This window comes from Pseudopodoces humilis, chromosome 29, assembly GCF_049639895.1.
Source record: "Pseudopodoces humilis isolate 2021_Gansu_Grassland_sample_001 chromosome 29, ASM4963989v1, whole genome shotgun sequence".
Lineage (NCBI taxonomy): Eukaryota > Metazoa > Chordata > Aves > Passeriformes > Paridae > Pseudopodoces > Pseudopodoces humilis.
In genome coordinates, this window is record NC_142228.1 from 214,287 (window position 1) to 242,191 (window position 27,905).

The 27,905-nt window shown below is 56.4% G+C and overlaps 1 protein-coding gene across 2 annotated transcripts in view; it reads left to right on the forward strand.

Annotated features, from left to right (window-relative positions):
* Nucleotides 1–1,752: 1,752 nt before the first annotated feature.
* Nucleotides 1,753–27,905, forward strand: part of KCNH6 (potassium voltage-gated channel subfamily H member 6) — a 32,445-nt gene continuing 6,292 nt past the window's right edge. The window contains exons 1-9 of one of the 2 annotated variants that reach the window (XM_088068139.1): nt 1,753–1,871; nt 4,986–5,216; nt 13,318–13,473; nt 16,111–16,220; nt 17,968–18,280; nt 19,760–19,971; nt 24,180–24,608; nt 25,334–25,733; nt 25,959–26,158. In XM_088068139.1, coding sequence (XP_087924265.1) covers nt 1,796–1,871; nt 4,986–5,216; nt 13,318–13,473; nt 16,111–16,220; nt 17,968–18,280; nt 19,760–19,971; nt 24,180–24,608; nt 25,334–25,733; nt 25,959–26,158 — 2,127 coding nt within the window. In that variant the 5' untranslated portion in view covers nt 1,753–1,795. The remainder of the gene's footprint in view (nt 1,872–4,985; nt 5,217–13,317; nt 13,474–16,110; nt 16,221–17,967; nt 18,281–19,759; nt 19,972–24,179; nt 24,609–25,333; nt 25,734–25,958; nt 26,159–27,905) is intronic. The other variant, XM_014261023.2, reaches the window with a different exon arrangement.

The following is a 27,905-nucleotide window of genomic DNA, read 5'->3' on the forward strand; positions in this document are numbered from 1 at the left end:
CCAATTTCATGCCTGAAAAATCATGCATAACAAAATAATAATAGAAAGCCCCTCGGTGGACACTGTCCTTAGCAGTGGACACAGGAGAAAAGGGTTGGCCAGAGTGGATTTCTCAGGAAGGAAAGGGAGCTGATCCTCTTGGCCTCCACCCCTGAGGTGGGCAGCAGAAGAACTGAATTGTGTCTAGGTCTGAACATCTGCTTTAGAAGTGCAGCATCACCGTGGGACCCTGATATCCCACAGAGACCTGGGGACCCACCAGGGCCCCCGTGCTCTACAGGGCCCATGGGGCTTTCTGTGACCCCAGAGCCCTGGAACCTCCTGTATTCTCCATGTGCAACAGAGCTCCCAGAACACCCCCGACTCTCCCTCAGAGTTCTCAGGACTCGGAACGCTCCATGTTCCTCAAGGATGCTCCGTGCCCACGGAGCCCTGCGCCAGGCCGGGTCGCCCCACGCCAAGCCCCCCCCCCACCCAAACGAGCAGCCAGTCCCCCCTCCCGCCCGCCCCTTCAGCACCAGCGCAGCTGGACAGCGCCAGGTGCGGGGCCCGGCACCCCCGACCCCGCAGGAACACCTTGACCTCCTCCCCGGCATTCCCAACATCCCGACAAAACCCCCGCCCTCCTTCCCTTGCACCCCATTTTCACCCCCCGACACTCCCCACTCGGGCCTCTTGCGCCGACCGGCGCCCTCTCCCTTGCTGCACCCCTGCGCCCCCTCCTCAGCACACTCTCCCCTGCTCCTGCGCCCTTGCACCCACAGACACTTCGCCCCAGCAGCACCCCCTCTTCTGCCCCTGCACTTCTGCATCTCCTCCTCCCCCGCACCTCAGCACTACCTGCACGCCCCCCTCCACCCACCACCCCCCGCACTCCAGCGCTCTTCATCACTCCCTCCTCCACCATCCTCCTTCACCATCCCCACCCGTCAGCTCCCGGCACCCCCAGCGCCTCCTCCTCCAGCACCCCTCTCCAGCACCCCTTCCTTCACCACCCCTTCCTCCAGCGCCCCCAGCACAACCTCCAGCTGCACTCCCACCAAATCTCCACATCCCCAGCACAACCTCCAGTTCCAACACCCCAACCCTCCAGGACATCCTTTGCCAGCACCCCAAGGACCCCATCTCCGCTCCTCCAAGCACCCCCCATCCCAGCCCCAGAGGGTCTCTCCCTCCACCCTCTAATAATTCCCCGTGCCAGTGCCCCCCAGCCTCCTTCACCTCTCGGCACCCCCAGCCCCTCAAGGACCCCAGCACCCACCTGCTCCCCTGCCCCGCCCCGCGCCCCGCCCGGAGCCCCCGCCCGCGGGGCCGGTGCCAGACGGGGCCGTGCGGGTGCCGGGGGTCCGGGGGAGCCCCGGAGGCCGCCGGGGGTGCGAGCTCCCCGGCCGGCAGCTGTTGCAGCTGACGGCTCCCCCTCGGGCTGGCCGGGGCAGCAGTGACTAAGCACTTTGGGGATTTCTACTCTTATTATTTTATTCTATTATTTTCTCCCGCTTTCAAGCGGGTCCTCCCCCCTCTCTCCCCCGCTTCCCCCTCCCATCCTCATCCTACCCGGCCGCCCCCGCCCGGGGCCGGGCGCGGCAGGGCGGGCTGAGGGGTTCCCCCTTCCGGCCACCGGGAGCATGGGAGCCCCGGGCCGGCTGGGCTCCAGAGCTCGGTCAGCCCTGGGGTAAGGCGGAGCGGGGCCGCGCCGTGCCGGGCCGTGCCGCGCCGCTCCGGGGTCGGGCCGCCCTCCCCGCCGCGCCCGCGGCAAGTTCCGCTGCTCCCGGGGCGCGCAGAGCGCAGCGGAGCAATGCCGGTGCGCCGGGGCCATGTGGCCCCCCAAAACACCTATCTGGACACCATCATTCGCAAATTTGAAGGACAAAGTGAGTACCGCACCCTCCGGTCCCGCTCCGCTCCCCCCGCGGCCGGGGCTGCCCCCCAACTTCGAAGCACAGCGGGGAGAGGAGGGGGGGAGGCGGGCGGGTGTCCCCGGGGGCGCGGAGGCGCCCCTGTGACCTCCCGAGGGGGGAGAGGGGTGGGCGACAGCCAGTCAGTGTCCCCGCGGGTATTTATAGACAGGGCGACACAGGGGGACGAGCCATCCCAGCCTCGGTGTTTCCCCGGGGGCTGGGGACACCGGCCAGCCCCACAGTCCCCGTGCCGGGCCGGTGTGCTCGGGCTGGCGGGGGGTCCCGGCCGGCGGGGCTGGGGGACCGGGGTAGCCCCGTGCAGTCGGGCTCGCTGCCTGTTTGCCTTCAACTCTGCGCTCTCGGCGGCCGCCGTCCCTGGTGAAATGTTGCCATTTGCTGTTGCTCCGAGTAATGCCTTTATATGAATTTTTGGGCTGGTTTCGTGTCAAATACAGCGAAGAGTCCGTGCACATCGGGGAGCACTGGGATTTGTGTGTGGCTGGGTGGGGGCGCGGGAGCTCCGCTCCCACTCTGGGCACCCCAACGGGACTGGGTCCCCTCTACAACGCTGGGGATGGCGGCGGGGGGACCACGGGAGTGGGGTCCCCCAAAAACTGAGCTCGGTGGGCTGCTGTGGTGTGCCGGGGCTGTCCCCGTCCCCCTGCCCCCCCCCCCCCCCCACTGCCCCGGCTCACTGTGGGTTTTATCTGGTGTCCAAGTTTCCCGAGTGGGCAAATTCCCTGGCGTTGCCATCCCTGCCGGATCTGCGCTGCGTGGCCTGGCAGTGACTGACGTGACCCTGGGGATGGAAAGTGAGAAAAACTCTCCCTGGTTCCTATCAGTTCCCCCTGGGAAGCAGCGGCTGGGGAGCAGCAGGGCCACGCAGCGAGAGGTGTGACAGTGAGGACGCAGCCAGGTCCCCTGTTCTCTGCCCTGCTCCCTGCCCTGCCCGCTCCCTGCCAGCCATGTCGGGCACCAGCTGCATTCTGCCGAAACATCACCCCACGCTCCCCCGCGGCAGTTTCGTGCTGTGACAGGTGTTGGGAGACACCAAACCAGCACACCTAATACATCTTTGCTACAGGCAGTGAGTTCTTCCGTGCCTGTGGGTGCCTTCACCCCCAACACCGCAGCTCCCATGGGTGTAGCTGCTCCTGGGGAGTCCCCGTTGCAGCCAGAGGGGCCCAACTCTTCCCTTCCAGGGTTGGTGCAGAGCCCTGGTACTGTGGGACCCAAAGGAAAATCTGCAGGTGAGGGCAGGGCAGAAAGAAAATTGGGTGTGAAAAATACCCCAAGGAGACCTGGGTCTGCAGCTCCTTCCCATCCTAGTCTTGGTCACATCCCTGTGCTCAGCACAGCTCACTCCGGCACCCTGCCAGTCCTGTAAATCCTGTCCTGCGCCAGCCCAGCCAGGATCCAGACTGGATCCAGTCCACGGAGCTGACACTGGATGGGGAAACTGTTCATCACAAGTGGAGAGTGTGCCCCAGGAGTAGGGCTTTGGGAGGAGGTCCCCTCCTTGTGTTGTCTTCCAGCTGACAAAGCAATTTGGATATAGAAGGATCAGGAAGAAGGAACTGGGGAACATTTGTCTGTGGTGGTTTGTGCTGTTTGCTGCATCAGCGCTAGCATCAGCCCTGTGTGGGAAAGGTGCCAGAGTGGAAGACCCCCACAAAGGGCCACCAAGGGGCTGTCAGAGGGTGGAATGAAGCAGGAGACTGGTACAGCATCCCTGGGGACACTGGTTTTACTGGGAGGCATCCTGCAGAGCTGGGACTCTGCAGGTGCCATTGGGGAGAGCCCTGATATGCCTGGGAGGGGTCCCCCTGCCCCACTAGGTCCAGCACTTGGTGCCACAGCTGTGCAGAGGTTTCTCTTGCATTTGAGTAAAATTCCCAGTGAGGCTGGAGTGCAGCAGGGTTCTGGAGCACGCAAGCTGCAGATGCCATTCCTGGGTAATCCAGGAGATTAATTGGGGTCTGGGCTGGGAGGCAGCCTCCACACGGACCCTCTGCTCAGTCTTGCCTTCAACTCCAGCCTGGAGCTGGTGCCAAATGCTGAGGGAGATGGTGCTGGGGGTACACGGCATCTGCCACATAAGCATCCAGCTCCCTGTCACTCCCCAGCAAACCTGTCCCAGAGCCCAGCACTCCCCAGTTTTTCCTTAAAAAGAAAACCAAAATCAAACCAAATCAGAGCTCACCCCAAGACAAGGATGGAAGTGGCTCCATGTGGGATGGATTAGGTGGGCTGCACAGCACTGCCACACGCCCTGGCAAGGCAGCAAGTCTGTCCCCAGTCCAACCTAGGTGGCTGCAGTGCCAGGTGGGAATGGGGCAGCATCACTCCCTGCCTCAGTTTCCCCTTTCCTTCACATGAACACTACTTTTTGAGCACAGGGGCCACAAAAGGGGCCACATAGAAAGCCCCTCAGTGGACACTGTCCTTAGCAGTGGACACAGGAGAAAAGCCCAGTGGGGTCTGGATTCCGCCTTCAGCCCAAAGGCACAATTATTCTACAAAACATTAAGAGAATCATTAATGTGAATGGGTTTCACCGCACTTCCCATGAAGCAAAGCCTCACACTCCCTCCTCCTCTTGCCCCTTGCCTGACTTCAGTCAAATCTGAGCAAGGGTGGAAAGTCTCTGAGATAACTCAGGTCCCTGATAAGCTCCTGGGAAGGGACAGAAGCTGAAATCTCCCCTCTGCCTGCAGTGCTGGTCAGGGACAGATTGCCCGTTAGACAGCAGAGTCCTCACATGCCAGTGGTGAGATGTCAAGGCTGCAGAGATTGGCCAATCCCAGCAAAACTGAGAAACCCCACTTTGGGTCCCCCTGTCCCCACAGTCACAAATTCACATGAACTTGGGGACACTTTCTCTCTCTGAAGAGCAGAGTGGTACCTGGAATGGTGTGGGCTGAGGTCAGCCACTCTGCCCCCAGACCTGTCCCCAGTGTCCCCTGGCAGCCTGTCTCTGCACAAGCCCCACAGCAGGTGACAGCTCACCCCCTGCACCCAGGCTGTTCCCAATCCCTGTGGGTCCCCGTCACCCTCTAAGCCTTGTGCTCTCCTGCCTCCCTGCAGACCGCAAGTTCCTCATTGCCAACGCCCAGATGGAGAACTGTGCCATCATCTACTGCAACGACGGCTTCTGCGAGATGTTCGGCTACTCCCGCGTGGAGGTGATGCAACAGCCCTGCACCTGCGACTTCCTCACTGGCCCTGACACCACCAAGAGCTCCATCGCCCAGCTCACCCAGGCCCTGCTTGGCTCCGAGGAGTGCAAGCTCGAGATCCTCTACTACCGCAAAGACAGTAAGAGTCGCTTTGTGGGGTGATCCAGTGGTGGGTGGTGTGACCTGCCCTGGATTTGGGCTGTGAGAAGTCAGTGGTGGGAGGCAAACAGGATCTGATGCTACCAGGGCATCAGGATTGCACACAGGCTCGGGGCTTTGCTGAGAGCAGATCCATAGTGGCTCCTGCCGGGATGGAGACATCTCTGCTGTCATGGAGCACACTGGGACCTTCAGGAATAGAGGATGTTGCCATATTATTTGGGAATCAGGTCATGTGTGAGCCCTTGGGGATGGCTCTGAGCTCCTGGGACAAGCTATGTCATTGCTTGTGGGACCCCTGCACCAGGAATGAGTGGGAAGCCCATGGAGAAGCCAGGCTGGGACACAGGTCTTCCAATCTGTGCTCCAAGATGAGACAGAGACCCCATATCTGCTGAGAGTGGGTGCAGCCAACAGCCTCAGAGCTGCCTTTCCAGTGAGCAGGATGCGGCTGTGCGTGCACAGATGGAATTACGTTAAGATGAAAATGAAGCTTTGATGGAAAATACGAGTGATTAGTTCTAATACGGCAGGAAGTTAAGTAAATATTTAGTGCTTGATGCTGCAAAACAGCAGTGGCCAGGGTTCCCAGCAGCAGGGAAATGCAGGTCCAGTGCTCATAGAAGGTTAAAAATATGAAATTGTTTCCTTTTTTTAACCTGTGGAGCTTTCCCTTTGCTTCAGATTGTATTTGATGGGGGCTTGTCCTGAGCACAGGGCTGCACCCCACTGCTGGCAGCTCCTGGACAGCCAGTTAGAGGAGAACCACTGGAAGCAGGAGGAAGGAGCAGGCAGGAACTCTGGCTCCCAACCCAGCCACCCTATCTTGAGGGCTGGCACCCGGGTGTCCTGGCTTCACTCCCAGACCCTATCTCCCGGGCTGGCATCCAGGTGCCAGTGTATCGGCCCCTGGAGTTATTCACTGGCAGCACCTCTCTGTGTTATCCCAGCGGGACCTGGCCCTCTGTGGTGGCAGGATCAGGCCACTCAGTCGAGGCTCTTCCTGTGGGGCCACTCCTGGGTGGAGAGGGGCCATGAGTGGTGCCAGGTCTGGGTGCAAGTCCCCCCCTTGAGCAGCTGCAGGGCCTGGCTGGAGCCCAGCGCAGTGCGGGAGACACACGGAGGAGCGGCACACGCTGTCCCCCTGCTCCCATCGCAGTGCCAGTGCGTGGCCATGCACTGGCTGTGGCAAGGACAGTGTGTGCAACCCTGTTCCATTTCCTCCCTCCCTCAGGATAGTTTCCCATTCCATCCCTGGGGACTACTTGGCTTGCGAGCCTGATCCATCTCCATGCTCCCTGCTTTGAAGCATTCCTGCTGGGCTCACGGGATGCTCAGTACTGTCCTCAGAACCCTGCTCTTCCTCTAGGCCATGGGGAACTCTCATTGCAGGTCTGAGCTGCTTTCTTCTCTTTTTTAATAAAAAAGAGGGAAAAAAAAAAAAAGAAAAAAGCCCAGAAGCAAACCCTTCATGTCTATTTTTAAAACCCAACCCCACCAGCAGTATGCTTTCCAATTGTTTCCCCCCAGCACTCAGCCTGCGACCGCTCGGCCCATTATAAATGGGTCTTATCGGCAAAGAAAAGGCTTTTGCATTATAGGGAGCTGCTGCTTAATTAGCCGGCAGAGCTCCGAACCTGCCTGTCCTCTTTTTCATACCAGCAGCACCAATCTCCAGCCTCGACCTGCTGTTTATTACTGCGGTACTCCCGGCTCTGCAGCTCGCGGGGCTGTTTCCTCGCTTTTCTGGCTGACAGAGGCAATATTACACCCAAAATCTGCCCGCTGGAGCCACCCAAGCAGGGCCAGGGTGGGATGGATGAAGACAGGTAGGAAGGGGCCACCCAAGGGTGTCTGGGCCAGTGGGTTCTGGGGTCTGGCAGGATGCTGAGTAATGGGAGGATGAGTGTCCCTGAGGACAGCCTGGCAGCTCAGTCCCCACCCGGATGCCCATGCTGTCATCACCTAATTATACACAGAGCCAAACGAGCCAGGAGTGCCAACAGTGAGCCCAGCTCCAAACCAAGAACCAAGTACCTGTGGGGAAAGGTGGGGTCAGCCCAGCCAGGGCAGTTGTCCCTTCCTGCCACACCAGCCCCAAAAAGGCCTTGGAAAGAAGGAAGAGCCCGTTCACAGCGCGTGAGGGCTCTAATCCCCAGCTCAAAGCTGGGAGATCAGTGAAAAGTTAATTTCCTTACAAGATGCTACACAGCTGGAACTGGCCCAGACAGGGGGGTCAGCACGGGATCAGCTCCTGCTGCAGTGAGGAGCAGCCATGGCCTCCAGCCCTGGGGACACACTGTCCACTGTGGCCAGGGTGACATCAAATCCTCCAGCATCCCCTGAGGACAACGCTGAGGAGCTGGTGGAGCTGAGCTGCACCCAGGGTTGGGATTTTTCCCTCTCCAAGGGTGATGTGCTTTGCAGCGAAGCCACTGGCCAGGGCTCGCGGGGTTCCCAGAGCAGAAGGTGGCCGCAGGTGCTGAGTGCCACCAGTGCGAGCATGGCCTGAGCAGCAGCAGCTGCTGGCACCCGCTCTGCTTAATCTGCATGAATGTGATGCTGCTGAATATGAAAGGGGAGATGTGGCTGTGACAGCTGGAGCAGCTGGTGGGGCCGCCCCAGCCCCTCCATCCTGTCCTCTCCTGGGCAGAGCCCACAGCTTGTCCCCTCCAGCAGCAGTTCATGTCAGTCCCCTCGGAACTCGAATTAGGGACTGGGATCAGGCTGGCAAACTCATAAAACTGGTGCAGAAGCCAGGATTTGCCCCTGGGGGCTCCAGGAGTGGGAGGCTGAGAGAGTGATTGGGGTGCCCTGTGCCACTCAGCATATCCCCACAACAAGTCCTCATGGGGGGCCCGAGCAAGCAGCCAGGCAGGCATGGGTTGGAAGTGTCACCACACCCAAAGGGGGCACAGACACTCCTGTGACATGTCCCCTCTGTCCCCAGCCCACACACACCCATGGCACTGCACCTCTCCAGCAGCTGCTGCCAGGAAGCCTGGCCAAGGCAGGGGGATGCATCCAACCAGGGTTTCTCCATACAGCTTTGTAAACAGCAACATGTGACGTGCCCAATGGGTGCACTGGGAACAGGAGGGCAAATCCCACCAGCAGCTGCTGAATCCTGACACTGTCAGGGATTTGGTGTTAGCAGCCCCAGGGAGCCTCTGCTCCTGCCCCATGGAGGGGGTCAAGGCAGGACTAAGGGGACTTCTTGGGTGTTGGAGGAGGAGGAAGGCACAGCCAGCTGACAAAGCCCAACCCCAAGTTGAGCTCTTGGCTTGTACAAACCCATGGGGCTTATGCCAAGCTAGGGCTGTTTGCTTTAAGGGTCAGTCTGTGACCTCGGGAAAGGGATGGATAGCATGGCCCAGCTCCAGATGGGAACTTATAAACATCCCGCCTCACAAGAACAAAAGCTCTGGTCCCAGAGATCCTGTGCTGCAGAGACAATTCTGCCATCCTTGGCATGGCTGTGCTGCAGCTCCAGGCACCCCCATTGCCCTGGCTGTGCCCCAAGGCCAGTGTGACTAGGGCAGAGAGCTGCAAGGGACACGTTTTTCATCTTCTGCTGCTCCACAGATGCTTTTTGCTTGGACATGATGTCCCATGAACAAAAGGACAGGCTCAGATCATCCCCAGCACCTCCAAGAATGATGCCTGGAGCAGTTTTTTTCCTGAAATCCCTGCCCTGGCAGAGTCACTGATTCTGACCCCAAGCTCTCCATCCTCATCCTCAATGACTGTTGCACCCCCAGTGGGAGGTGTCCCCACGTGCCATGGAAACAGGTCTCTGGGATGGCTGGATAGCCCCAGAAAACTCTGTCATCTCTGCAGCTTTGGCCACTCAGTCCCCTCTCAGATGAACTAATTTCTGCAGCTAGCAGGATTTAGCAAGAGAAGGACTGAGGGCCTAGGCATGGCACTCACTTTGCTTGCAGAGGAGGTTAAGATGCATTTTACCAACCCACTGTATTGATCCAGGACCCCTTTTGGCTCCTGGGGATCAGAGCATCCTTCTAGCTGCATCCAAAACCACCCTGCTAGGCTTGGGTATTTCTTGTGGCCACATTTTGGTGGATACCCTCAGCCACCTGACACTCCTGGTTTTCCTTCTCCACTGCTGCTTCCAGCCTGCCTGTAAGGCCTGGAATTTAAGAAGAGGCAAGCACAGAAATCCCTGCCCTTCCTCACTGCACAGGGAAACCTCCATCCCGCTGATGTTACTTAATAAGGTCATTCTTGCTGGCCTGGTGTCCTGTTGGGTTTCAGTCTCCTGATGCCTGTCTGGGTGTGGGGAGAGGGACCAGGGCAAGCCCAGTGTTGCACATTCCCCTCCCTGTGCAGGGGGATGCAGACCTGCAAGGGCTTACCCCAGGTCTCAAGAGTGACGAATGTCCCACTAGCTCAGACTCTGTCTCCATTTTTTTTTTCCATCACACATCAGGGATTTTGGGCCTCCCAGCAATGTCTGCTTCCCTTTGAAGTTCTATTCAGCCCTGACACTGATTTATCCCAGGATGGATGCTCAGCTTGGTCCTCCAAGCTTCTCTCTGGGCATGCCAGCCATCCCTGGAGCACAGCTCTGTTCCCATCGCTGTCCCCGTCCCCTCCGTGCCCTTCCCAGCCCCTCTCTTCTGCTCCTTTATGTAACACCACTATAGATTTAGCCACTCTGCCATGAGACCCTGCAGATTAAATCTCCCGGCCGGGGGGAGGCCTGGGTTAGAGCTCCAAGCACAGATTAATAGCTCGCTTTTTTAATATTCATAACAATACTGGCTTGTGTCCGGCTCTCGGAAACCCCCGTGTCCTGTTGATTAGTTTAATACTGATGATACTGACAAATGCATTAACCACCAGTGGCTGCAGGGGATAAGAGGGACGGGGGGGAGGGCCCCCAACAATGACATTTTTAATGTTATTAAGTGTTGGCTTTTATCAAGGTCAGAAGACACGGTGGGTCAGAAAGCACAAACCTCCAGGCACTCACTCAGCTTGGAGGAGCTGGGCTGGGTGCTGGAAGATCAAACCCAGGAGTTAAGGGAATGAGCTGGTTTTCCCAGCCCATACAAGCCCACCACATTGGCTGTAGGACCCTTCAAACCAGCATCCATATTGTACCCCACCTGCCAAGCCCTTTCTGCAGCCCCCAGGCTGGGTCTCATCCCAGATGGGCACAGGTACCCTAATGCTGGTGGCCACAAAGCACAGGCAGGTTGGGAATGCCCCCAGGGCTCCTCCAAGAGATCATTTGGTGGCTGGATAAAATTAGATGGATGGAGACAGATTAGCTGAACAGCTGAAGGGAAGAGACAGTCAGATGGATGGGGACAGTCAATCGAGGACCAAGGAAGGGAGGGCAGGCCTGAGGTCCCTCCTGGGACTGGCTCAGCCCACTGGTGCTAGGGCAGGTTTGGGTGCCTGGTTCTTGGGAAGAAGGATAGGGAGGCTCAGTGTTCAGCAGAGCCGAGGCTGGCTCACTATCGTGAAACTGAATCAGGACAAAGGGTACCACAGCTCTCCCAGCTGCAGCCTCTCCACAGAGCTGGGGGTACCCCAAATCCCAGCTGCACAGAGACCCCAAATCCTGGGGAATGCCCTGCCTTTGGGCCAGGCTTAAGGGAACCTGCTGCTCCCATCCCTGGCCCTGATACCCCTTGACACCTCCATGCTGTGTCATGTGGGTCTGAGCAAGGCACTGAGTTCCTGGCACGCAGGGCTGAGCCTGCTGAGGCTACTTTTGGGGTGATTCCCCTGGTTTTGGAGGGGATTAACATTGGCCCACACTCAATTGGCCAGGCAGTTGGACTAGATTATTGCTATAGTTCCCTCCCAGCAGAAATAGTCTCTTTTATTTAATTTAAGAAGGGATCAGTGAGGGGCTCACTGTGACATTGGCCAGGGCCGCTCAAGCTCAGCACCTCCCAGATTTTCAGGATCAAACCAGGCACCAGCTGCCACCCAAACCCACCCCCAGCCACCTCCCAGCTGCTCTTTATATCAATCCAACTAGATGTAACTGGGCCCAGTTTTCAGCTGTTCTGCATTGGCCATGGGATTAACTCTTTCCCATGCCACATAAGGGGCTGCCAGGATCTAGCCCCCCTGAGAACAGCTCAGAGCCCATCCCCTCCCACTGCCATAAGGAACTTAGGAAGGAAATGTGAGGTGGTGAAGGAATGCAGGAGGGGAGAGCACCTGAGCCTGGACTGGGCTATCTGGATGAGAATTCCCAGTCCAGGGGGAAGCATGGAGCTGATGGCTGCCCATGCCAATGAACCATGTGGGTTCCAGGAAGTTAGTGATGCTTCAAAATCACTCCTGGGGGGAAAAAAACTCCTCATTTTCTAACACCAAAGGAGAAAACATTCATGAGCAGGCTCCCCTGTGCACAGCCCCTGACACACCAGCGTGTGCCTGTGCACACACCAGAGCTGCGGCATCCTGGGGATGGCACCGTGCCATCCCACCAGGCATGTGCCACCTCAGCATCACCCAGAGCACCTCACTCACTCAGCATCCCTTCCAGGCTATCTCTTGATCTAAAGATCCCTAAAAATCCTGAGAAAGAGAGGGAAAGAGCTCACTTCGTACTGCTACGCAGAGAGGTAACCTGTGGTGTGCCATGCAGCCCCCAAACAGATTTATCTGCCAAAAATCCACTCCCTTCTCCCCAGCTCACACATTTAAGTGGATTTCCTCTCCCTTTGGTGAACAGTGGAGAGAAGAAAGAGAGAGAGAGAGAGAGAAAGAGAGAGAAAGAAAGAAAATCATATCTGCTGGGGTCTTTAAACAGAATTCAGCATATCCATTTCTTTCCTGTTCTTGTGTCTGTGTATGTGTACATCCCTGACGTCACGGCAGATTTTGAAGTTGCCCGATGCTGGCCATCTGCTCCTGATTACGGGAGGCCCTGAGCTCCTTAAAATTATACGCAGAAAGGCTGACATGCCCCTCCCGGCTGGAGCGTGGCCACAGCCAGAGCAGGAGAGCACTGGATCGGGCCAGCAGCACATCCCTGCCCAATCTGCTAATCCCTGTGATCAGAGCAAGGGGCCAAGGCAAGATCAGGGATCTGCACAGGGCAAAAGCTGCCATGGAAGGAGGTGGCCTGGCTCCATATTGTCTGGAGCGGTACCTGCGTGCTCCATCATCTCGAGCAGTTTTGGGATAGGAGCCTGGGCACGTTCAAGGGGTTTCACCAGAGGGATCGTGACAGTGGCTGTGGCTCAGAGGGTCCCACTCCCACCAGTGCCAAAGCAACAGCAGTTAGCTCAAGGAAGGGACTCAGTGATTATTCCCTAAGGTAGGGTTTTTGGAGGATTTGGTGGGAATAAAGCTGGCAAAGGAGGTGGGAAAACACCTGTATCCTTTACTTGGTGCTTTGGAAAAGACCTTCAGGTGTTTTCAGTTGCCTTTAATTGAAGACTGGTGCCTGGCTGCTGCACAAGAAGAGCCACAGGGTTAAGCTGACATCCAACAGGAAAATCCCTATGGACATATTTGGGATCCTCCTCACAGCCTCCATCACTCCCAGGACACTGAGCCAGTCCTTGTGCCGCTTTTGTGCCTCAGTGTCCCCGTGGCAGGACAAGACAAGGCCATGCCTGACCATGCCTTCAGGGACTGTCCTTGGGGACTGTCACACTGATCCTCCCCAGTCCTGCTGCCCACGTGGTCGGGCTCACCCCCATTACCTGCATCCAGTCCCCAAAAACTGCCTGGTGATTGCAGGGCAATTAACTGCAGCATGATTACAAGCAGGATGCTTAATGAGGTTAAACCACTACCTGGGACTTCCTGAGTTCTTAATTACTCACTCTTTAATTGCTGTTCTCAAGTACATTAATATAAATGACTGTCTGGGACAGAAAAAAGAGATGTGATCAGTGTGATTGGGATGCTTCAGGGATATGGCCCTTTCCCAGAGCTCAGATCATGTTCCACATCATCCACTACCCCCCAGCAGGGATTACACCCATCAAAGTTCTCAGAAACCCACTTCTCTGCCAAAAGCTGCGGGGGGAGGTCAGAGTCTCCTGTGCAGCCCCCCTAAGCCTGTCTCTGCTCGGCAGCATCGTGTTTCCGCTGCCTGGTGGATGTGGTGCCTGTGAAGAACGAGGAAGGTGTCGTCATCATGTTCATCCTCAACTTCGAGGATCTGGCACAGCTCATCGCCAAGAGCACCGGGCGGAGCCTGCACCAGCGCCTGTCCCAGAGCTGGAGCAAAGGTGGGTGCCCGGGGGCGGCGGGGACCTGGGAGGGCAGCACAGCACCCTCACCCCATGGTTTGCTTGGGAGCACGTGGGGACTGAAGGCTGCACCTGTGACTGGGCAGGATCTTGCATGGGAAGAGGTTTGTATTTTTCACAGCCGCAGCTCTGACTGCTCAGGGACTGGTGCAGCCAGACCCCAGCTGGATGGGAAAAGGCTGTTTGAGCCAGGTGTGCTTCCCTTGCGTCCACAGCTGCCCAGTGGCAGTTCCCGAAATCCCAGAGACCTGGGGAACAGGATGGGGACTGATTCATTGCATGGGATGGTGCATTTTTGAGAGGAGGTCTCGCTGTGAGTGGAGCCATGGAGTCCCCTCCATGAACCCCCTGCACTGCTGGATCTTTTCCATATTTAACACTGGCTTGGGCTGGAGGTGCTGGTGTGGGGCAGGACCTGTGTATGGGGTCACCAGGAGGGCCAGGGGACATTTGGTGTCACCAACAGCATGGCTGTGCTATCAGAATGTCACTGCAGGTGAATGGCACGAGGATGGCTGCACTGTGATGGTTCAGCCTGCCCCAGCTTCAGGCTATTCCCTGCTCTCTTAGACTCCTTCCAGGGTTTTGGAGACAGTGGAAAATTCAAATTCCCTTTTGAAGGAGACTGGATCAAAGGGAAGCTGTGGTGAGGCTCTCGAGGGGATGTGGATATTCAGGGATGCAGATGTTAGACCTGACAAAGAGCTGTAACTTCTAAATCTCTTCCTTCTATACAGCCCTCAGTGCTGGTCACCTCTGCTTGAGCCAGGGAAATAATCCCACATCTGCCTTCATGACAACATTCCCTAGGGGTGTTGTTGGGAGGCTTCGGGCAGGCCTCAAAATAAAGCTGTGGGAGCAACATGGGTCTGTCCCACCATGGCACATGGGGTGGCACAGCAGGACCAGGACCAGAGCCAGGGCCACATCAGGGAACAGTTTGAGAGCTGCCCATTGAACTGGAGTGTGTGTGTCAGTGCATTCCCACTCAGTGCATAACTGTATCCTGGAGCCATTCAGGTGTCTGTGTATGGCAGCAGGTACCAGCAGAGTTTTATATGGGTTTATATGTGCTCAGGCCAGACATGCACACAGGGAGCTCATGGGGGTGTCTGTGTGGATGGACAGATCACTGTGCATGTCTTCATAGGTCTGTGAAGTGATGAGATTCATATTTTTGATGGATTGCTTTAGTATCAGCTACCCTCTATGCATGACCTGCTGAGGAAATCTTAAATTCCAGCACCAGCATTGCTTTGCAGCCCCACCAGCTCTCAAAATATCTCAACATATGATGCACCCATACCCCATCTCACCCCTCCCTTCGGCAGAAGGCACTCAAATCCAGAGTAGCTGTCACTTCCTTGCATGTTGGATGTTGTGTTGTGCATCCCAAGGGGTGTTTCCGATGGCAGGGAGTGTGGAAAGGCCAGAGCTGCTGGTGCAGCTGCTGGAGCCCCAAGATCGAGATCTCATGCACAGGTTTTCTGACTCAGTCTTCAATTGCACAGCCACAGGTGCCTGTGTTGCTGGTTGCCAGCTCATTGGTGTGCAGGGAAAGTTGGATGCTTTGCTTCTTCCAGCTGAAAAGCTGCTCTAGGCAGTGGGGATGGGGTGAGCAGAGGGAGCCCGTGTGGTACCCCAGGGGCACAGACGTTGCTGGGCAGTCTGGGGCCCTGCCCAAGCAGCTTGGTGGTGTTTTGGGGCTGGATGAGGGAAGCTAATCTTGCCAAAACCAAAGGGCTCCTCAATGTGTTGCTTTTTCCCAGACGACAATGTCTTTGTGGAGCTCGTGCCACATCCCACACACCCCAGGATTTAAGCCAACTTTTGTGCAGTTAGGGAGCTCAGTTGGTGCTGCTGGATGAGCTTTGGGGCTGACCCAGGCCCCAAGGGTGTGAACGTAGCTGCTCACATGAACTCTGCAGTGCAAGTGACCATGGTCTCCTCTAGAAGAGGACAAGTGACTTTGCATTGAGTGTCACAACCAGGGGCATTGGGCCCTCTCCACATCTGGGCTCTTCCTCTCCTGCATCTCTCTCACAGCTCCTAGCAGCCCTGGCTGCCCTTGTCCCAGCCCCAGTCCCCAGTAAGGTGGTCTCCTTGTCCCCTGTGATGGCAGGAAGAGACCTGTGTGGTCCGAATTCCCTCACTTAAAATCCAAAATAAATCCAGGAACAAAATTGATAGAACTACTTTTCTTTTGATGCCTTTCTAAATTACCATCTCTATTGTGTGGACGTTTTTTTCACTAAAGTTCCACCAAAGAGATTTAGAGGCTCGATTTCCTCCAGGTCCAAATCCCTTAAGTGGCTTTAACCTCTTTAATTGGCTTAGGGATGCTCTGCACCTTTCCCGATCACATCCGCAGTTGTAGGGAACTCTTCTCCAGCTCAGAGGAGCTTGCTGCCAGGTCAGGGTCTGCCTTGAGCACACGGTGATGTGATGGCCTGGGAATAGCAAGTGCTCTGGAGGAGGAAGGGCCACACAGCATGTGCGTCCCCCAAAGCCACCCAAAATTCTCCGTAGCGTCTCCCCTGTCCCACCTCACTCCAGCCATCACATGCAGCTAGGTCACATCTTTCTCTCTTGTGTTTTGTTTCTCTTTTTAACAAGGTGAAGGTAGGAGTTTGAAGTTTAGTCTCCCGTCCCTGCGGCGACTCAAAATCCAGCGGAAATCTCTGCCCACCAGTGAGTTTGATGGAGTAGCCATTGACTATGGAAAGGTAACCGTAGCCTTTGTCTGATATAAGCCCACGCCTCAGGCCAGGTCCCAGCGCTCTTCCTCGTTGTCCCCATCCCAGTCCCCCTTGGCTGCTGTGGCTCGGGCCATCTCTGGCGGTAGGGCTGGCACGGGGTCGGTGCTGAGGCTGGCCCTGCTGAGGGCTGGCAGCGAGTGCGGTGCTTTGGCGGCGTGGGCTGGAGCTCGACGGTGCTGCTCCGCACATTCCATGGCTCATGGGGGGAGTGGGAGAGGTGCCAAGGTGGGGAGGAAGGTCTGCTCCATACTGCAGGTTGCCCAGGATGGTGGAGCTCCAGGGAGTTGTCCCCACCTCAAGGAGGGGATGTGCTGGTAGCTGTAGGAGCATGGAGCAGCTGTGCTCTGAGCAGGGACTGGCAGGCTCATCTCCTCATGTTTTCCTGGCAGGGATCAGGCAGCACAGGCTGGTCCAGCTTCTCAGCCCTCCAGCAAAGATTGTACTTCCCATGGTGGAAGGTGATCTGTCACCAACCTTGAAAAACTGTTGGTGGGGTCTGTTCAGAGATTGCTGTTCTTGGTGGCTTCCTGACTGTCAGTAGTGCTCAGGGTACCTCCAGTCAAAGACCTGCTGTTTTCTGAAATGCTGGAGTTCAAGGATGTGAGCAAGGAGGCTCCTCTGCTAAGGCATCCCCAGGTGCCATGGTCTTGCTGTGCTGGGTGTATCCAGGCAGCCTGGATAAATCTGCTTCCCCAAATCATAGATATAATGAGATGGAAGGTGCCTGTCTTCTCAGAGGTTGTGTTTATGGTAGATTGAATACGTGTGTAGGGTTATCAGATGCTTTGGGTACATCATTCCTATAGGCACCAGCACTGCTAAAAGCTCTGGGTACTCCCAGGCTGGAGCTGCATGGAGCACTGCAGTGTTTCAGGGCACACACATGGAAAATGTGCATTGAGGACAACCTGGTGTTCTACTGTTTTTCTGGAGCTTGGTCAAGTGGGCACAGCCCTGCAGGTGCAGGGCCAGCCAGCAGCCAGCCTCTCCAGGAACCCCATCCTGCCCTGAGAGCCTTAGGGATGGTGAGAAGTGCCACAGTCCCTCCTGTGGGTACTACTGGAGAGGCACAGTCTCATGGGTTTCTGCTCCCAGAAAGTGGAACTGGCTAACTGCTAACTGGCTTTCCACACTCCATTGCAGAAATTAAAGTCTGGAAACTCATCAGGTCTTCAGGGAAAAATGTTTAGCCATGGTTAACAGTGGCTCTAGGAGAAGGAGGATAAATATGGGCAAATTTACAAACACAGCAGCTCCTCCAGTGCTTCCTGTGCAGAGCACATCCTCTTCCATAAACACCAGCATAGGGCACTGACCCGTGGTGGTGGCCTGAGCTTTTGCAGCAGGTGAGGGAAGGGCAGCCCCAGTGGTGGGACCCAGGGACATCTCAGAAAAACGCATGGCACAGCAGGTACTCCTGCTGTCCCTAGGTCTCCTCTTGCTCTCACCTGCTTCCCAGCTGTGCACCATCACCTTGCAAACCTCCCCGCAGCCTCCCATGGCGGGAGTTGATAGGAGGTAGGAGCTGCCAAGTCCCCAGGGACTCGGTCGCCCCACTCCAAAGCAGGTCCTGGTCCAGGCTGGAGATGACCTCAGGAACTGCAGTGCTTCCCAGCCCTCTGCCTCTCCTCTTACCTACCCTGGCTCCCTCACCTTTCCCCCCAGCACGCGGGGACTCCTTCTAATACAACGCTTTCTCCTGGCTGTCTTAAAGCCTGGTGGTGACTCCCTGATTTTGAGGGACTTGAAGACATCGCCCAAGGAAAACTGTATGCAGTCAGAGACCGAATCCCTCCTGGAAAAGGAGCGGAGGCCAAGCCTGGAGGCCGACCCCACCCTACAACACTCGTCCCCGAAACAAGAGCCTCCCGTGCTGGGCCCTCGAGGGTCGTACCCTGCGTGGGGTTTCTTTCGGTCTCGCGCTGGGGGCAGCTTCCACAGCCTCCGCAGGGTCTCCTCCTTGGACAACTTTGAGGCTGCGAGGTCTGAGTTCCAGAGAAAATTCAGGGAAAGGAGGGCAAACTCAGGTAGGGAAAACCCCGGAGCTGTCGGTTCTATTGCGGGAGTCAGGGTTCTGGCGATGGCCTCAGCACATCTCGGGGGGGGAGGTCTCGGTCTCTTTTCCCTCTGCAAGGTGGAGATTACCTGGTTCTTCTCCCCAAAACCCACTGGTCTCCATGTGATTCCCTGCATAGGCAGGTCCTGCTCTGTAGGTAGGGCCACCCATGATTTGTGTGTGAGATGTGAGACCGTGTGAGGTTGCATTCAGCTGCCCCACACAAGGGGCATCCCAATGCCGTCCCACCTTCCCAGGAGGGAGGGAAGGGGTCTGCAGGCATGTGCAGTGTGAGCTGTGTCCATGTGTTGGAGGTGGGTGAGACGCTGGCCAGGCCACCCTGAAGGGCTGAAGGGAATGATCCTTCACCATGCTATCCACATCCAGACCTCTGGTTCTCATGAGTGATGATGACAAATTAGATGGAGGTCAGGAAAGAGAAGCCTGTCAGCTGGGGATGAGAGAGATCAGTCTGTGGAATGTGGCTGTAAAAAATGGGCTGGAGGTCCATGATCCTCCTATAGTCATGGGTTATGGACCCTCAGGAGGAGACAGTATAGAGGGAGGGAAGGGGAATGCGCAGGGAGAAGGGTGGCAGCAGAATGGCTAGTGCTAACTGGGCACCTTCACAATGTCTTCAGACACCTCCTGCCCACACCACCACTTGGCTCAATGTCAGAGTGCAAGGGCTAGAAGGGGTAAAAAATTGAAAATACAACCCTGCCTTGCCTGTAGGAGATGGAAAGGTTGGTACACACTGAGTACATTGCCTGGGGATCTTCCTGAAGCCCTGTGTCTGAGTACAGGCCATGACAAAACGTTGCCAGAAGCCCAGCCATGAAATGACCACCTACACAGCTTCCTCCCTGGTCCTGCATTGGGGTGACCCAGAGGCAGGTCCCCAGGGAGAAATATTAGGATCCACCCCCACTACAGCTCTTCTTCTGGAGAAAGCTCTGACCTCCCTACCTGGAGCTGGGGGGTGGAGGATACATCTGAGTGGGAATATCATCCAACTCCTGGTTCAGTTTGGTGGCCAAAAACCAAGACAGCAGCTCAAGAGCTGTTTGTCAGGCTAAAGCATGCAAGGGTGGAGGAGAATGATGTCCTCCTTTGTCTGTTTTCATGCCAGTTTTGGCATCTCTCTGTGGTGAATCAACAGTGTGTCTCTGTTTTGGCAGCTGGTCTGAGCTCCCTGAAGGAGGTTTAATGGTGAAAAGATGGGTGATATTTGGGAAAAACAGCCCTTTCTCAGGCATCCCAGACTGGGCATCCCACGTCTGAGCCAGCCTGAAGAAGTTAAGCCTTTATGGCCAAGCAGACTTTGGCGCCTTTTGGTGGCACCTTGTGGTGGTCCCCAGCTCCTGGAGGTCCTACACAAGGTCAGGGCTCTAGGGATCTGTTCCTGCTCACACTGCCCTTCTCAATGCTCCTCTCCATCCTCTTTCAGAGGCTTCCCATGTCAAACCCAACCCCCCGAACTCCACCTCGGACTCAGACCTCATGAAGTACCGGACCATCAGCCAGATCCCCCAGTTCACACTCAACTTTGTGGAGTTCAACCTGGAGAAGCACCGCTCAGGTTCCACCACAGAGATTGAGATAATTGCTCCCCACAAGGTGATGGAACGCACCCAGAACGTTACTGAGAAGGTCACACAGGTATGTGGGCAGTGAGATTCCACCAAGGCAGTGATGGGGTGCTGGTGTTGCTGCTGGGGGACAGTCACAAGCACTCCAGTGGTTTTGGGAGGAGAGTAGCAGGGAAGGCAGTGACACCTGGAGATTCCATCCCAGGAAATGCCAGTATCCCTGTGTTTGGTTATGCCTTTCTCTGAATGGCTGAAATTCTCATTTTAATCCCCTAAATTATTATTTCTGGTAATTTCTGGCTGGGGAAACACAGCATGAACTGCTCGTGAGGGTGGCCTTGAACGGGACAAGTGTTTGCATGTTTGTGTGTGCATGTGGCTTCTTTTGGAGAGAGCTCTGGGCACTGTTCCTGCCCCTCAGTTCTGGGAATGGAGCCCCTGGGGCACCGCTGGCCATGGGGTGCCCGGCCAAGGAGCCGGTGTCAGCACGCCGAGGGCCACAGAATCCCCTGGGAGACAGCAGGTGGCACTGTACTGTCACCAACACGCGTGGCACCACCTGTCACTGCAGGGGACACTTGGGCGCTGTCTCCTAAAGCACATCCCACGGGAATACCAGAGTGCGTGAAAGATGCTGATGTATCCTGAGTAAGGAGCTCTTCTAGCTGTGGGGAAACTGAGGCACGGGAAGATATATCTGAGGGCACCTCCCATTGTTGCCAGCAGTAGCCAAGGCCAAATTTAATGAAAATGCAGCCATCTGACCCCAGAAAAGCCTCCAGGCTTGGGAGTTTGCTCCATCAGAGTGGAGTGCTATGCAGGATTCTCCTTCTGTCTCGGTGTCAGCAAACCTTTAACTTCACAGCCTGCATGCACAGGGGCTGGGCTCCCCACTTCACACATCATGGAGCAGGTCTTGGGCTTGTCTCCTTCATTAGTCCCTCTAATCTGGGGATGACTGCAGTGACCCAGGATTAGCCCCTGAAGCGCCCTGTGGGACGGTGAGCAGCCTCCATGCCCCGGTCCCCATCACGAGGAACACACCCGGGATCACTGGTCACAGTGGGGTTACTGTCACAGTGGTGTTGGCCACTCAATGTGGGGTCAGTAGCTGGTTGTGGAGTGATGGGATCAGAACTGGTGGGTGGTGGCTGCAGGACCGTGCAGTGCAGCACCCACAGAGGTCAATCTTCACTTTCAACCTCCAGGTGGGATGGGATGAGATGAGATAGGATGGACCTCTCCTCCCTGCCGGATTCCCCCTCCCAGGGAGGACCTGCCTGTCCTCACCCCAATGTCCCCCACACCTCCTGCCCAAGCCACAGCTCCCCGCTCCTGGCTGTTAAATAATTCAAGAGCGGCAGAGACAGTGGCGAGACGCCGTCTAAAAATACCGGTGGGTGGGCAGGGAGTGGAGACAGGGATGTGGAGGCTGTTTGGGATGGTCTGGCCCTGCAGTGAGCTGGCAGGGAGGGCGGGCCACAAGTGCAATGAAGGTCCCAGGCTCGGCTTCACGGGTCTGTGGCTCTGGAGCACAGCTGGGGGCATGTGGGGGTGCCGTGGGGTTGGTGTCCCCAGGCTGGGGTCCTGTCTGCAGGTGGCATGTGTCCCAGTCCCCCCATCTGCCGTGCTGGGTGCTGGGGACAGGGATGGTGGGGCTGAGCTGTGTCAGGATACATGCTGGGAGATACATACTGGCTCACTGCCAGCCTGCAGCCAGCACCATGGGCTTGATCCTGCCCAGCCACTTGTGCTTGAGGCTCTCCTGGTGATTCTGGAGTGACCCCTACCTTAGCTCAGTCCTCTTATCCCCAGCACCCAGCAAGGGACATGAGGGAACAGCTGGGAAGGTGATGGGTGTCTGGCACCACGGGGTGTGAGCAATGGCTTGGGTTAGCCAGGGTCACAGGAGCCTCCTCCCTCTGTCACCCACAGCCCACACATACCCTGCTCCCTCCTCCTTCTTCTCCTTCTCCCTTCTGCACTCCCTCACTCACTGCCAGCACCCAGCACCCCACACCATGGGCCTGCAGCTGTGGCTAAAGCCAGTAAGTGCAGGAGGAAGGGGACAAAGGGAAGAGGCATCCAGAGGAGGATCACCACGGGGAACACTGGGACTGCCACCTTCAGAGACTCCCAGGGCCACCCAGGCCACCCGAGGAGCTTCCCATCCCTTAGGGACAGAGAGGAACAAGGCTGCAGCTGCTCCCTAGCTCTGTGTTGGTTTGAACACTCTTCTGGGGGTTGTATCTTTACCCTTTCCTGCCTCAGATCTTTGGGGATGTGGTTTTTTATTTATTCCTGCCTGAAAAGCAAGAGGGCTTAACCTGATCTTGCTTCTGCCGCAAGAGCTAGGTGCCAGGAACAAGGACGAAGGGCAGAGCAGGTGCCCCAGCACAGAGAACAGTATTTGGTGGCCCAAATTCAGGACCAGTCCCACAGAGCTGCCTCCAGCCAGGCAGAACAAGCATTCAGCTGCTGAGGGTGGGAGCATTGCTGGTTTTCCCAGACACAAGGTGAAGAAGTCCATCTCAGGTCTTCTGGGTACAACTTAGTTTTGGGATCAAGCGTTTTATCAGTGTTGCCTTGTCCTCTTCCCTGCCGTCCCCACAGAAGTCAGTCCCCAAGCCCAGCTGGTGCCTCATTCCCTCCACAACGATTGCGTTTGGGTCACTTTTTCCAATCCCTCCCCTCTCCATGCACCAACGACGTCGACGGCTCCCGCTGCTCCATTGGCGCTCTTGTCCCCACGGGGGCCCCGGCATTGATTTGGTTTGATTAATCCACGCTGGGCTCCTGAATGCCCTTCGCAGCCGCATGTCTCCCACCCGCCTGGCCGAGTGCCTGCGTGCCTGCGTGGGCAATGCCACGGCCCGAGCGCTGCGCCCGCCGTGCCGGACGCTGCCGGGGCGTGTGGGGCTGGGGGCCCCCATGGTGGACACCCGGACCTCGAGGGTCAGCTGCCGCCTGGGGCGCCGGGCGAGCTGCAGGCAGGTAGGAGCAGGGGACACCTCTGGTGCACGGGACTCCCCGGTGTCCTGGGGCTCTGGGATGTGGGAGCGGCTGCTTGTTATGGGATGGGGCCACAGGGATGGATCCGCTTCGGGTTGCAGCATCAGGAGCCCTTGAGATACTCTTGAACAAGACAGCTGTCAGGGCAGGAAGGATCAGACCCTTCTTCCAGATCTGTTGCCAGAACCATGGTGATGCTTATCAGTGTTTTCTTGGGATATGTGGATCCTCCTTTCTCCTCTCTCCTTTCCTTCGCAGCCCAGCAAAAAGCTCTCTTTTAGCTGGGGTCTCAGTGCCAGGAGAGAGAATTGAGGTGCCCCTCATCCTACTCTGCAACTGGCACTGGTCTCAGTACCACAGGGGCACTGGGGGACAAACAGAGCAGCAGGGGCAGGAAGGGGATCCAGCTGCCCCCAGCTCCAAATAAGCCCCTTCATGCCACCACCCCTCAGCACCCAAAGCAGGGCAGCCCCACCCCTCCCGTACCCAGCGCCTCGTGTTGTGTCCCCACAGTGGCTTTAGCTCTATCAGGAGCTGGCATTGGTCCTGGAGGGGGAGCTGGGCCAGGCTCGGATGTGTGGGGAACTCACTGGTGCTGTGGAGTGTCCCCATGAAAGCAGAGAGCCGCGGGGACACATGACAGCATGGGAGGGTGCTTACACCATCTCACCACTTGAGATGGTGTTTGCACATTGATGGCCACAGGTGAGATGGGAAATGGGCATTGCCAGAGGCTTTGCTGCAGGTGGCCCAAGCTATCCCTCTGCTTGGAGGACAACTGTGCCAGAAGGACATCCAGGGGAAGATATTTGCTATGGCCAAGAAAGGCATGGTGCAAGGCTTGCAGGATGTCTAATGTGCTGTCACCCTCGGGTGACACAGCCATGGGATGACATCTCCAAGCTGCCCATCCCATGGCCCTGTGCCAGGGACACCCAGCAGCTCCCGAGCAGGTGGCACAGAGCTGAGGGCAGAAGAAGGCACAGCAGCAGACACTTTCCTCTCTGCTGGGTCAGAAGGACATAAAGCAGGTAAGAAGCTGCCCCAAGGGGGCTGTAACCATCAGAGACAGACAAGGACCTTGGTGTCAGCCACAGTGGGCAACTGGGCAAACACATATGCAGCCAACAAAGGTGAAAAAGCTGTAGGAAACCATTGGGTGCTCCTTGATGCTCTACCAGCACATGGAAGTTCCTTTCTGGTTCCTGGAATTAATTCCAGCCTCTCTCCTAGTCTCCCATCCTTCTCACACCCCTCTCCTGGCAGGTGCTGTCCCTGGGTGCTGATGTCCTTCCTGAGTACAAGCTGCAGGCGCCACGCATCCACCGATGGACCATCCTGCACTACAGTCCCTTCAAGGCCGTGTGGGACTGGCTCATCCTCCTGCTGGTCATCTACACAGCCGTCTTCACCCCCTATTCAGCTGCCTTCCTGCTCAACGAGGAGCAGGTGGAGGAGAAGCGCTGGGACTGCAGCTACTCCTGTGACCCACTCAACATCATTGACCTCATCGTGGACATCATGTTCATCGTGGACATTGTCATCAACTTCCGCACCACCTATGTCAACATCAACGACGAGGTGGTGAGCCACCCTGGCAAGATCGCCATTCATTACTTCAAGGGGTGGTTCCTCATTGACATGGTGGCTGCCATCCCCTTTGACCTGCTCATCTTCCGCTCTGGCTCTGATGAGGTAAGAGCAGAGAGTCTATCAGGACATGAGGGGACTCATGGCTGGACAGGGAGAGATGTATGAGAAAGAAAGGGATGTGGATGGTTTGACGTAAGTGGTGGATGGCTAAATCCATAGGGAGAGGGGTAGCTGGTCACAGGGTGAAGGGTGTCTTTACAGGCTTTTAAGCAGCTGGGACCTGGGAATTCATTTCTTAGGGTCAGACAGTCCCTACTCTAAGTGTTAAGAGTGGATCCACTCCCCTTGCTGAGGATGACCCAGCAAAGCAGGCAGGGGGTCAGTTTAAGGGCTGGCCCCACACTCCAGGGTGGGTGAATTTCGGGGTGCATTGCCAGCCAGACTCAAAATGTTGGCAATGGGATAACCCTGTAGTTACTGTACTGCCTGAAGGCTCCACACCTGGGAGTGGAGGGCAACTCTTCTGGGAGAAATGGCTGGCAAGGTGAGGACCCATCAGGAAACATAGGCTTGGCCTTGGCTGTTCTCACTTGCTCACCTCTAATCCCAGACCTTGTTGCCTTTATGGTCAGCAGAGGGAAACTGCCCTTCCCGTGCTGGGACTGATCTGACCTAGTTCAGAGATCACCTCCAGGAAAAGGTGATTCACGCTCTAGGAATGCGTTTTTATCCTTCAAAGGAAGAACGGCTCAGCTGGTAATGTGCCTTTGGAACATGCCCTATTTATCCTTTGCTTGTCCCTGAGGTCTCTCACCTCTCCCCTGCAGACCACCACCCTCATCGGCCTCCTGAAGACGGCCCGGTTGCTGCGCCTGGTGCGCGTGGCCCGGAAGCTGGACCGGTACTCAGAGTATGGAGCAGCTGTGCTCTTCCTGCTCATGTGCACCTTTGCCCTCATTGCCCACTGGCTGGCCTGCATCTGGTACGCCATCGGCAATGTGGAGCGGCCCTACATGGAGCACAAGATTGGCTGGCTCGACAACCTGGGTGACCAGATCGGCAAGCGCTACAATGACAGTGACCTCTCCTCTGGCCCGTCCATCAAGGATAAGTACGTCACTGCCCTGTACTTCACCTTCAGCAGCCTCACCAGTGTGGGTTTTGGCAACGTCTCGCCCAACACCAACTCCGAGAAGATCTTCTCCATCTGCGTCATGCTCATTGGCTGTGAGTGCCTACGCACGTCCCACTGTCCCCATCCTTGCTTTGGAGGTTGGAGCATCTCCCTCTGCCTGTGCCTGTTCCACACAGACAAATAGATGGGGTGATAGAAATAATACATGTTTTCAGGTCCTGGTAGGATATGGGTTTTGGGAATCTGCTGGTTCCAGGTCCGATGTAGCTGGACATGCATCTCCCTATTTCCTGCTGAGTCTTGCCCTCTCATTTCAGCTTTGATGTATGCCAGTATCTTTGGCAATGTCTCAGCCATCATCCAGCGCCTCTACTCAGGCACAGCACGCTACCACACGCAGATGCTGCGGGTCAAGGAGTTCATCCGCTTCCACCAGATCCCCAACCCCCTGCGCCAGCGCCTGGAGGAGTATTTCCAGCACGCCTGGTCCTACACCAATGGCATCGACATGAACGCAGTGAGTATGGGCAGGCAGGCCCTGTGTCCTCACAGCTCTTTTTCCTGAACAACACGGCATCTAGACCTGGCTCCACTCAGACACTTCCATCCTTTTGATCAGGATAGAGGCAGGAGGCTGGAGACTGACTCTATCCGTACGCCTCCTGCATTTCCACCTCCTGCATCCCTCTTTCTCCTTCTCTCCCTTTTCTGCCCATTGCTTTACATATACCCAGAGGTTTGCCAGGGTCATGAGCACATTTCTTGGCCAGAGAGCAGGTTCGGTGGGGAGCTCAGGGTTCCTATTGGCACTGAGCACTTTCAGGCTGGTGTCTGTTGGTGTCACAGGAGTGGAGCAGGTATCGATCCAGCTCTTCTCCACACCACCGGTTGCTAAGCAAAATGCATCCTGCTCTCACAGCAGGGAAAGGAGGGCATTTAAATAAACCTCGATCCATTTTAATTAGAGCCCAGAGAGGCAGCTGTTTGTTAGCAAAGAGGGGATCAATGGCAGAGCTGTGCTGGAGAGGCGCCGTGCCTCAGATCCTGGCAGGAGAGCTTGTGCTGACGGCGCCGTGGCTCCATAGGGATGAGGACATGGCTCAGCCGAGGTGTTCTGGGCTGGAAACTGGACTCACGACCCCAGGATTCAGTGCACAGACATGGTGGCTCAGGCAGCAGCAAGGCAGAGCAATGAGAAAGGATAAGGCAAGGAGAGACATGAGACCTCATATTCCTGGTCTCTTGGCCCTGGGCAAGTTATCAGCCCACTCATTCCCAGCTTATGCTCCTTCTCTTCCTTAAGATTTGATCCTGAGCAGCATCAGGACACAGATTTGGATGAATTCAGCATCTCCCTCTAGAGTTGCTGCTGCCGCGTGAAACAACTGGGCAGCACTTGGGGGTTTGCTGCTGGGCGAGCTTTGGGTTAAATGGCTCGGGTGGAGGAGATGCCCTGGGCTGGACATCAGTGGCAACAATGAGGAGCAGTGCTGTGGCACCCTACCAAGCACCCTAGAGCACAGGTGCTCTTGGCTTGGTACAAACCCAGGTCACAAATCCCCTGTGAGAGCTGAGCTTGTGGCTCAGCCATGCTGCTGCTCACACCAGCTCCTGCTGGGTGCTGCACAGACACAGCGTGATCTCATCAATCACCCCACAGCCTGATCAATTCGTCCACCCCTGATTTCCCAGTGGGGAAACACTCCTTTCTAGCATGGAAGATCATGATGAAGCCAGGAACAAGTCGTGCTCACCAGCCCCAGCATGGCTGTTCCAGATTTAGCCACCAGCAGGATGTGAGCAAAGAGGACAGCAAGGAGGACCCCAGGGCCATATGCTGCTCTCCAAAAAAACCCAAACCCAGGTGGTTTTCACCTTGGCACCATGAGTCATTGGTGGCAGCAGCTTTCTCCATATTGTGAGTTTTACCTTGATGTCACCTTCAGATTCAGCTTTTGTTCAACATGAGGTATTTGCACAGGTATATTTAGCTGTCAGTGCACACAACTGTCCTGTGCTGCTGCTTCTTGGCATTCAGGCAAGTGCTGTTTAATTAAGGTTTTTGTGCTCTTTGTGCCAGTTTCTGCTCTCATTCATCCAAGATTACTGGGTGTAAAGAGGAAAAAGGGTGGGTATAAATAGATTGAACTGGTTACTTTTATTTATTGCTTGGGAGTGCTGTTGTCCCCAGCCACAAGCAGTAAAAGCCAGCAACAGGCAGGCAGGGATCCATCAAGGGAAGATCAAAAGATAATTGAAATCAC